At 39.9% G+C, this 11,191-nt stretch overlaps 1 protein-coding gene across 1 annotated transcript; it reads left to right on the top strand.

The window, feature by feature from the left end:
- Window positions 1–285: 285 nt before the first annotated feature.
- On the top strand, window positions 286–8,205 carry igbp1 (immunoglobulin (CD79A) binding protein 1). The gene is made up of 3 exons (XM_030739288.1): window positions 286–777; window positions 4,281–4,613; window positions 7,704–8,205. The coding sequence occupies exons 1-3, from the start codon at window positions 301–303 to the stop codon at window positions 7,962–7,964; spliced, it is 1,071 nt and encodes a 356-aa protein (XP_030595148.1). The 5' UTR covers window positions 286–300; the 3' UTR covers window positions 7,965–8,205.
- Window positions 8,206–11,191: the final 2,986 nt, after the last annotated feature.

Genomic DNA, 11,191 nt, shown 5'->3' with positions numbered 1-11,191 from the left:
AGTGGTCTGGGAGAAATCATCTGCTTCTAATGTCGATAAGACCACAGAGATGGTGATTGATTTCAGAGGACAGTTGACCTGGGTCAGGATGTGAGTGGTGGGAGTGAGTGGAGGAGAGACAGAGAGAGAGACTGTAGTATATTTTCTATTTCTTTATGTATTTATTTGTGTGAAAGAAAAAGGAATAAAATATCTCGCATGTTATTTTAACGTTTGCCTGTGGTGGGCGGTAATATTTACTGAACTTGCACTGAGCTGCAAAAATAGAAGAAGAAGTCCGAACCCGGAAAACATTACAAGATGGCGGAATCTATAAACAGCAACGATGTGAGGCAGGCAATAGATTTAAATGCAGATACCCCTAAATTATCTGAGTTGTTCGATCGTGGTTGGAAAATATTTGAGGAGGTAGACAGTACAAACGAACCTCTTGGCTCAAACAGTATCCAGGTCAGAGTTAAACGCGGTGTTAATATGTTAGAAGAAGCCTCCAGAATGGTAGCTCAGCTCGACTTGTTCAGCCGTAATGAAGAGCTAGAGGAGATAGCCACGGCGGACCTGAAGTATCTACTGCTGCCCTGTTTGTTAGGAGCTCTGAGCATGAAGCAGACCACCCGGGACAAACGACTAGAGATAGTCCAAACGGCCCGAGCTTACTTTATGGATTTTTTAAGGAGATGTAAAGAGTACAACATATTACAGTTTGAACTGCCAAACTCGACGGGTGAACGCGCAAGTCCTGACGACGCATCAGAAGATGGAAACTCGAAAGCTAATGTAAGTGCTTAGCTAACGTAAATAACAAATTATATAACCCTTATGCCCCACTCGGGCATATTTGTACGTTTTTCAACTTTTATTTTTGATTTGGTAATTTTGGGCTGTGTTAGAGCTTGTGGGAAAAATGTTTTCTTTAGTAAAATGTTTGAAATTTAATGTCTTTTGTGTGTTCTGTTATATTTGATTTTTTTTGTTTAAATCACTTAATCAACGTCAGCCCTAATCAAAATGATCAAATATTCAATCATTTTCAGTATTTTAACCCTGTTGAATTATTGCTTCTTCTTTTTTAAACAAGAAAACATAAAAATCTAATTTTCTATAAAATACATAGCAGGGGGATGCGGTTTAGAGTCTTGGATGTGTCAAATTAGCAACAAAATTGATTTGATTGCATTAGTATTTTTTATGCAGTGCCAGATACTCCCTCTCATAGGCGTAGGAACCGGGGGGGGGGACGTGCCCCCCCCCCCCCCCCCCCCCCCAGTATTGGAGACAGGCGCATTTGTGCCACCCAAAAAAGAACATTGTTTAATTAAAGAACCAGTTCTGTTGCCAGTCAACCTACATAAATGCATTTTTGACCATTCTTAAATGTTTTCAACCAATAAAACATATCAAACTTTGCACTTCTGTGCTTTACTAAATTATTTTTCTGCTACTGAAATATTTAGCTTGCTAGTATGTAAAGGAGTGTGAGGGCCACATTGAGGAAAAACAAATCATTTTATGCATTTTGATAATAAAGACAAAATCGTCAAAGTCGTCATTTCAAGTCAAATAACGGCCACAGCTGCTATACTCGACTTTTTTCTCAAAATTTTAAATTTATTCTCAAAATGCACAATTTTTTTTCTCAATGTGGCCCTAAAATACTCCTTTGTACTAGTACCAGTGCGGCCAGCTGTTAAAGTAAGCCTGGAATGACATGGTCATTATGCTTCATAAAAGACTCAAGCCATTTTGTTTGGTGGTTTGTCCACGTCTTATGATTATAAAACATATATATATGTAAATTATACATGCAATAATATAGGTGTACACAACACTATTTTTCCAAGAAACATTTGAAAAAGAAGAAAGTAAAAGATCAAATGGCATTTTTTATGCTTTGCTCCGAGTATTTACGGATCTGTCAGGTTTCTGATATGTGTCCCCCCCCAATAGTAAACTCCTTCCTACACCCTTGCTCCCTCTGGACACCTTTGTGGCCAAAAACATCCTGTTGACTTAGATTAAAACCACTTTTTTAAATCTCACTGCCAGTACAGTATTAAACCATGCATTTGTATTCCACCAGATTTAATCACAGCTGTTTTTGAGTAGAGCAAAGGCAGGAGGCCATGTTTTTACTCAAGGATATCACATGAAACCCATCCCTCAAAGACTTTTTTCACCCCTAAAATGATCAGTGTGCGCTTACCGTTTCTCTCACATACCACTGATAGTCACTTGGCTTCATCATATAACTGGCAAAAATACATTTCACTGTGCATTGTACTGTGTATAACTGTGCATGTGACGAATAAACACTATCTTAATCTTAAAATAAAAGAATTTCGTGCATTGGCCAACAATGGGGAAATTATAGACTCTGTGGAATACAGTAAAAGTATCACATATCACTACTTGGGCTGCTCGATTATGGAAAAAATCATAATCATGATTATTTTGGTCAAGTTGAAATCACAATTATTTAACACAATTACTCACCGGCTTTGTAAACACACTGCATTTAATGCACTTAAAAACAGTGACTAACTTAATAGTTAGTGCTTTTCTACGGTCTCTTGAAAATTAAATATTAAATTGAAATAAAAACCAATATATAAATAAAAAATAAGAAATATAAATACATCAGAAAATATATAGAAATACATTTCAATGTAAATACATTATAAATTAAACACAAATAATAAACAGGAAGGTAATACCAGTTATCATGACTAATATTACTAAGAAGAAATGGGACCTAGTTATTTAGACCAAATAGATTAGTTCATTGCCACAACATATTGAGAAATCCTGTACATGCATTCAGAATTTATATTCGATTAATTCCAGTCGGGAACTCAATTTAACAACATGGAAGGCTGGCCCATTATAGCCCCGAGCAAACAGAAAACATGTTAAATCAGAATTATTCTGGCCAACACAGTTACTGGTTATACTGTCAGGGTGTCATAATCCTGGCCCAGCGTTTTCTGTTTTATGTCCCTGTTTGCTTCTGTTTATTGTGGGTTTTGCAGTCTTGAGTTATGTACCTTTTTATGTAGTAATTCATGGTTGGTTTATTTGTTTGTATCTTCAGGCCTTCTTAGTTTATCTGAGTTATGTTATTGGTTAGATATTATTTATTTATATTTGATTCCTTGTTCCCCAGTATTCTTCATGTCAATCTGCATTTGTCATGTTTAGTCATTTCCTGTTTTACTTTGCTAGTCTCTCATCTCATGTGCTTTGTGTTCAGTTTTGCTCCCCTTGTCTTGTTAGTTCGATTCAGTTCACCTGTTCTCCCTACTTGTGTCCTGTTACCCTAATCACCCTTGTGTGTATTTCTCCTCAGTTCCTTGTCGTGTCATCCCTCATTGTTGTGTATCTCCCTGCCCTGTGTTCTCCATCAGTTAGTTTTCTAATATATCCCAGCTGAAGTTTGGGTTTTGTTTCCTATAAGCAATCAGAATTAAATTTGGATTCTGCATCTTTCTCGTCACTGGAGTTCTGCTTTTTGGTTCAACTGTGCCTGCACACAGATGAAACATGACACAGGGTTGTGGTGTTTGAACTTCTGGGCCTTATTCCATTAAGCAGGTTCAACAAACTCTGAGTTTCCTGTTCCACAACAGCTGATCAGAGTCAGTTCAATCAACGCAGAGTATGTTCACCCTGAGTTAGCACGTGTGTGAATAAAAAAAAACTTCCTATTAACCATAAAATCCCAGGAGCACGTCTTGTTGTCTTAATAGACTCACAAGGATAACACACTCATGTTTTGCTTAAGGAATGTTTATTAACAGTAGCTGCAGGTAGATGTGCATCTTATTTTCAGAGACTAGACTAGAGGGATCCACACTCCCTAATGGCATCAAGTCACATGGTCCAATCAGATTCAGGTGCCTTCAATGACCCATAGGACCAACACATCACAGAATATGGCATACATAATATTATCCAGCTGTTCACGTCACTGAATTAGCAAGCTGGCACGGCATTTAGCATTAGCAAGCTAATGCTAATTACCCCTGCCCCCAGCACACATGGGTGCTGGGCTGAAATTTGTTTTTTTTTGGCTAGAACCATGACCAATGTCATATAAGTCAGTTTTTAGAAAAATGTGCTCTGTTAGAAAATGTCATAAAAAGCTACAAGATTTAAGGTCACACATAAACTTTGTTTTCTTAACATGTCAGAGGTGACTATAAATAAATGAGTTCATGAGTGAGAATTGGAGCATCTATTGATAATGAATCAGGTGATGTAAAGTGTGCTTTTTGTTTCAGCCTTTCCCCTGCCCAACGAACCTGGTTGCTATGGCAGCACAGAGACAAGCTAAAATTGAGCGGTACCGTCAGAAGAAGGAGCTTGAGGCCAGATTGTCTGATGTTCGGAGAGCTGTGGAGAGTGGACAAGCAGATGATGATGTCACCAGAGATTTTTACCTTTTGAATGTCCGAAGATGGGTCACTGTGTGTTTGGAGGAAATAGAGAGCATTGACCAGGAGGTGGAGATACTCAAAAATATGGATGCTCTCAAGGAGAGTGCTGCCAAGCAGCCAACTCAGCTATCCAGGCCACCCATGAAACCCTTCATTCTCACCAGGGATGCTGTGCAGGTGAGCTATGTGGTGGTGTTGGTACTGAATGAGCAACATACAGTACTTTGAAAGAGTCATGAGTTTGCACCTGTTTCCCATTTGCTACGAAAATGGGAAATAGTTGCAACTTATTTAAACATGTACAAACAGACTTAGAAATGCAATATAGAAGGCAAAAACAGAGTTTGTGCAATTCTATCAAGCTTGAAAGTCAATATTAGGTATGACCACCTTCAACGCAGCTTACACTCCAGATGTCTTCCAATTTCTTTAAATAATCTTCAAAGTTCTCCGGGCTTCGTAAAGGTCAATCGAAAAGTGTTCTTGAAAGTTGGCTGTCTATTGTTCTGTTTTCAGTTGAGGTCCTGGCTCTGGGAGGCCCATCCATGTCTGATATTGTTTGTGTTGTGTTTTTTGTTTGTTTGTTTTTTCATCCAGCAGTGGCGTGCAGTGACTTTTACAGAAAGGCAAAGAGAGGCACTGTTTAACAAGACAGAGGGGGTCAGATTAAAGGCCTTTACACACCGGAGTTTCATTTTTGCTAATAATTCATCCTCATGAAACACAGTGTGGGGGAAAAAAAATAATAATAATTCAGTCGACATCAAGCGATGTCCTGATGTTTCTAAACAAGAGAAGGTAGAAACTTCCTGTTTTATTGAACCAGATTTGGCATCTTTTCTCCAAAAAGACTTTCTTTGCTAATAAGCTGAATAAGTTATTAAAAACCTTTTCACGCTATACTCCTAACTCCTAGACATCTTGGCCAGTAAGTGAAAACGTCTGTTGGCTTTCTCTGAAATAGAAGGTAGATTTGTCAAGCTACTGTAAGTGTGTCCGGTGTTGGATGGTTTTTCGGTTGAGGCAGTTTAATGCAAGTTTGATCAGCTAACGTTATCTCAGGATGGTGGTGCATGAGAAGAGCGATAACTCAAGAACAATGTGGCCTAGGATGTTCAAATTCACTCCATAGATGCATTCTGTTCAAGCTGAGTCTTTGGTGTGATTTGCACCCTATGTACGCTACCAGCTACCCGTCATATCTGAACAACTTTGCAATGTATGTTACGAGTTCAGGTTGAACTTCTAGCATGTAGCATGTAAAGCTTTATCTTTGCCGGACTGCTTTAAAGAAGTTCACTCTTTTAAACACGTTGACAGAGACCTGCAAGAGCAGGAGGAAATGTTAGCCAAGTCACATTTGCTAGTTGCCTTTCCTGTGAGACTCTTACCCCTTATGAGTCAGAGACCAGTGGTTTTGCTGCTTCACAAGGTGCTGACACAAAATATTTAGCAGCCAACCACTGCAGGACACCAAAGTCCAATGCAGATTCATGAACAAGTACAAGACCCAAGCCTTACTTGAGCCATAACAGATTACTGATTTTTCTGTATGAAGCACATCTGACCTAGTTTGTTACAGCTTATACAGCTGACTCAATATGAAGATTGAGGATGGTGTTCTTTCATCCTCTTGATTGGAGTCTGTTCTCTTTAGCAGTTTGTAACAAATTTAAATTATAAATGCCATTCAATTGCATCATTAACTTAATTCAGATTTTATTGTTATATTTGATATTGCATATTTTATTCACAGAAACTGTGAGCAGTAAGCACAGATAAGGGTGTCTTAATGTGAGTGTGTGAGAAATAATGTCCAGTAGTTTGCTGCAAATTAGCACATTTGACTGGGGGGGCAGCTAATGGAGGGAATGCTCAGACTAATGTAGTAACTCAAGCTGCCAATTTGCCACCTGCTGGTTTTGAGTGTTAGTTCCCAGTATATATGTATATAATGGAATTTCAGCCAAATAAGGACGGACAGCACCAACATACTCCTGCTGTTTGCATTTCTTTTGTAATACTTTCTGAATAATGCAATTGACCAGTTTCACATAACCGTAAACAAAGTGAAGGCTTTATGTGGAACTGGTGTAGTGTTACTTGATTATATTGAGATGTATTTTTCACAATAAAAGTCAGGATGAAACATGGACATCTCTGATCCATCAACAAAACACTTAAGCCCATCTGTTCCAACAGCCCTGCAAAAGCACAAACCAACCTCTCCCTCCTTTAGAGGGCAATTTTACAATTAATATTAAATGCTATCTTGTTGTTGCTGTACAGGGTTATAATAGTTTTGGATTTTACATTATAGTTTAGTTTTAGTTTGTTTTTTTCTCTCTAATTCAGTTAGTTTTAGTTTTCAGAGTGGCTTTGCTGGTTTTTATTTTTTTTTTTTGGTTTAATGCTTAGTTTTAGTTTTTTCATAGTTTGTCAGGTGCAAGATTCAAAGTGCAAGAGTGACTCTTGTGTAATAAAAACTCGACAAGAGATACCATCCATCCATCCATCCATTCGCTTCCGCACATCCTGTTAAGGGTCGCGGGGGGGCTGGAGCCTATCCCAGCTGTCATAGGGCGAGAGGCAGGGTACACCCTGAACAGGTCGCCAGCCTGTTGCAGGGCCAACACAGAGGGACAAATGACCTTTCACACTCACATTCATGCTCTCATTCACACCTATGGGCAATTTAGATTAGCCAATTAACCTAACCCCAGTAAGTGCATGTCTTTGGAATGTGGGAGGAAACCGGAGTACCCGGAGGAAACCCACGCAAGCACGGGGAGAACATGCAAACTCCACACAGAGAGAGGGAGAGGCCTGGGCCAAGGTGGAATCGAACCCAGGCCTTCCAGATGGTATTCTAACTGTGAGGCAGCAGTGCTAACCACTACGCCGCCGTGCTGCCGACAAGAGATACCATTTTAAAAAAAAAAAAAAAACGGACTGCGTGAACATGATCAATAGAGGGTCATAACCACCTCCAGGGGACTACGCCCACAGGGGTTTAAATACCTGGGTCTCTCCACCATTTGGTTGAGAACTGAAGAAGCCTTTCGGATGAGAGGTGAAACGTCTTCAAGAAACAAAAAGAAGTCCAGTCGCCTTTTTCAAGCTCCAGAGACAACGAGTTCATATTATTAGTTAATGTTAGATAAAGTATGATTAAAAAATCTGCCAATTCTGAGGGTTTGATTGATTGTATATGGAATGACCCTCTTAATTGTATCTTCCTTAAATGCATGTTTACTTCATCCACAGGCTCAGGTGTTCGGGGCTGGTTACCCCAGTCTTCCCACCATGACGGTAGATGACTGGTATGAGCAGCACAAGAAACGTGGAGTCCTGCCTGACCAGGGTGTACCCAGGAAGGTCGCTGTGGAGGAGGATCAGGATGAAAAGGATGAAGGAAAAGAGAAAGGGGATGAAGACGACGATGAGTCTCTGCTGAAAGCCAGAAACTGGGATGACTGGAAAGATACTCACCGTAGAGGTTATGGAAATCGCCAGAATATGGGCTAACTCATGCCATCACAGTGTGTCCAAACAGACTTTTTTTTTGTCTTAATTTCTATATGAACCAAACCAAGAAAAACGCCACAGCATCATTAAACATGTTGATTGATTATTTTGGTTAGTAGTTATATAGGGAGACACTACTGCTGATTAACTTATGTTGCAACTGTTCTTTTCCTTGGATTCAATTCTATGTAGTGCCATGTTTTTGAGTTCAAATAAAAATGCACAATTTGGCTGGAACCCAGCCTTGAGGCCAGTTTTTTATTTTTTTTATGTTTTATTTTTTTTTTTCCTGCTTTGCAGTTATTTGCCTAATTAGGTAATTTGGGGGGGCTGGCTAGGAAGAAAATCAGTCTGCACACCATCTATGGCTTAACTGCACACTACAGTGTTATGTAGTCTTAGCCCTCATTGCTCCACAGGCCCAGAAATTACTTATCAAACAGCTGTACAGTTCTTAATCTTTGAAAGAGACAAAGGTCTTTCAACATGTTCTCTGTTCTCCTGCTGCCTGTCTGTGACCTGGAAATCCATCTCAGTGCGTCATCTTTAAGAATATCTCTGTTCCTAAAGCTGCATATTAGAAGCACTTTGCTGGTCGCATGTTGATTTGAAGCTGACAGCTGCTCACTTGTGGATGTTCCAGGCTGTGGTTGCATAGGTTACCTAACATTTACTACCAGGTCATGAGATAGATAGATCGATAGATATGACATGTATAAAACAAGACAGTTGTGAAAAAGAAACACCCTCTTTCAAGTTTTTATGTATAAGGATGTAGTCAAAATAAACTGGTCCTTAGCACGTATAAAAAATTTAAATGAATGAGAACATCTAATGGCAGCACGGTGGCGCAGTGGTTAGCACTGCTGCCTCACAGCATAACATCTGAAAGGTCTGGGTTCAATTCCACCTTGGCCCGGGCCTCTCTCTCTCTCTGTGTGGAGTTTGCATGTTCTCCCTGTGCTTGCGTGGGTTTCCTCCCACATTCCAAAGATATGCACTTACTGGGGTTAAGTTATTGGCTACTCTAAATTGCCCATAGGTGTGGATGAGAGTGTGAAAGGTTGTTTGTCTCTCTGTGTTGGCCCTGCGACAGGTTGCCAGCCTGTTGCAAACTGGCAAATGGATGGAGAACACATTACACTGATTCCTTATTTATTTAACAAAAACTTAGAGAAAATGCAGAAGCCATGTATGAATAACTAATTGCACCCTTACTACTTCTACAGGAATTTAGGTAAGTCCCAGCCAGGTGCTGCTAATCATGTACACTTGATAAACTGATCATCAAGTATAAGCACCTCTATAAAAGCAGACACTTTGGCAGTTTGCTGCAGCATTCAGTTGTGTTGACACGATACCAAGAAGAAAAGACATAGCAATGATTTTAAATGAGCAACTGTTGCTGCACATGAGTCTGGGAAGGCGGTCACTCCATAGACATGCAAACGTAGACGCTGCAGTGAGCAAGTCGCCCAATGCTGTGATGCGTCAGTGCGTCTGCCATATTGGATGTGACAGATCTGCCTTTAAAAGTAATAGAAGTGAATGGACTGAACTTCCTACACGCTTTGCTACAAAGTTTTTTAAGTTAATGCCTCATTTCCTACCTCAGATTCCCTAATATATTTTTGGGAAACTGATAGGCACTAAAAAACTGTAACTTTCTCCAATAATTCTGCATGTTAAATACTCTGCTGCCAACATATTTTTCTAATGTTTTTGTGTTTACATATGCTAATGTTGGTAAGGTGTTATTTTTGTTCAGTTATTTTTGTTAAACTGATAAATAATAATGGCAATCAAAAAATCAACACAATTTGCTAATCAAAATAAGACTGTAATTGGCAGTGATCTACTTCATTTTATTTTGGCTGTATATACTAAAATTGTAGATCCTTGTTTTATTATAGATAATTAAATTTCATGGTTAAAAGGGTAAAAACAAACTTCTCCAACTTTTGTTTTATCAAATTTAATTTTATTATTATTAGACAAAAGCAAGGGGGCCAAGAAGCACAAACGGAAAGTCTGAAAGATCAATCAGTCAGTCAATCTTTATTTGTATGTCAACAAATCACAACATAGTATAAATCGAGGCTCTCTTTCAGCTCTTCGTTTATCAGCTGCTTCCCTCTGAGATCCTCCAGGAGGACACACACAGTGTGGTTTGTGTAGGTTCTCAGTCATCCAGGTCATAGTAGTCTCTGGAGCTTGAAAAAAGGGCACCTGGACTTCTTTTTGTTACTTGAAGATGTTTCACCTCTCATCCGAAAGGCTTCTTCAGTTCTCTCTGATGGTGGAGAGACCCAGGTATTTAAACCCCAGTGGGCGTAGTCCCCCATAATCACGTGCACCAAGGTGTGAAAAGCGGCGTGGATGATTACAACCAGTGGTTTTGGGTGAAACCAATTTGGGACTTTGTCCTACTCTATCAACTGACCCATTGAGGTCACCTGAAGAAAGGTGTGAATGGGGGTTGAGGTGCCTGGGGAGGGAGCTCAGGACAGCACTGTAGACTGGAGAAAGTTGGTGATGAAATCCACCTCCTCTGTTCAGTGATGGTCGTTCACAGTGGACATAGATGCGTCTTTAACTCCTCTTTCAAACCATCTGTCTTACCTGTCCAAAATGTGAACATTGGCATCCTCAAAGAGTGCCCTTTCTCCTTCAGATGCAGATGTACAGCTGAGTTTGGTCCTGTCGAGGTTTCTCTTCTATGTTGTGCCATTCGTTTGTGAAGAGGATGTTTGGTTTCTCCAGTGTAGAGGTCCAAGCATTCTTCACCGCACTGGGCAGCTTATACTATGTTGCTTATCTTGTGTTTGGGGGGTTTGTCCTTGGCATGAACCAGTTTTTGCCTTAGAGTGTGTCTTGGTTCGAAGTATACTGGGATGTCATGCTAGGAGAAAATTCTTCTGAGTTTCTCTGACAAGCCTGCCACGTAAGGGATGACAATGTTGTTCCTCTTGTCCTTCTTATTCTCCCTAGTTTGTGTCTGACCTTCTTTCCCGTGCATCTTGGCTGATTTTAAGAAAGCCCAGTTGGGATAACCACATATTTTAAGGGCTTTCTTTACATGTGTGTGTTTCTTTTGTTTCCCTTCTGTCTTAGAGGGAATGTTTTCTGCCCACTTTTGCAGAGTCCTGATCACCCCCGGTTTGTATTCCAGTGGGTGGTGGGAGTCAAAGAGTAGGTACTGGTCTGTGTGTGTGGGTACCGACAAA

Source organism: Archocentrus centrarchus, chromosome 10 (genome assembly GCF_007364275.1).
Source record: "Archocentrus centrarchus isolate MPI-CPG fArcCen1 chromosome 10, fArcCen1, whole genome shotgun sequence".
Taxonomy (NCBI): domain Eukaryota; kingdom Metazoa; phylum Chordata; class Actinopteri; order Cichliformes; family Cichlidae; genus Archocentrus; species Archocentrus centrarchus.
The sequence above is the reverse complement of the archived record's forward strand: the minus strand, read 5'-3'. Positions and strand labels throughout refer to the sequence as shown.

Coding starts and splice junctions, on each gene's coding strand:
- igbp1 (XM_030739288.1), top strand. CDS start 301: ATGGCGGAATCTATAAACAGCAACGATGTGAGGCAGGCAATAGATTTA. Junction 778..4,280: donor ATGGAAACTCGAAAGCTAAT/GTAAGTGCTTAG, acceptor TTTTTGTTTCAG/CCTTTCCCCTGCCCAACGAA. Junction 4,614..7,703: donor TCACCAGGGATGCTGTGCAG/GTGAGCTATGTG, acceptor CTTCATCCACAG/GCTCAGGTGTTCGGGGCTGG.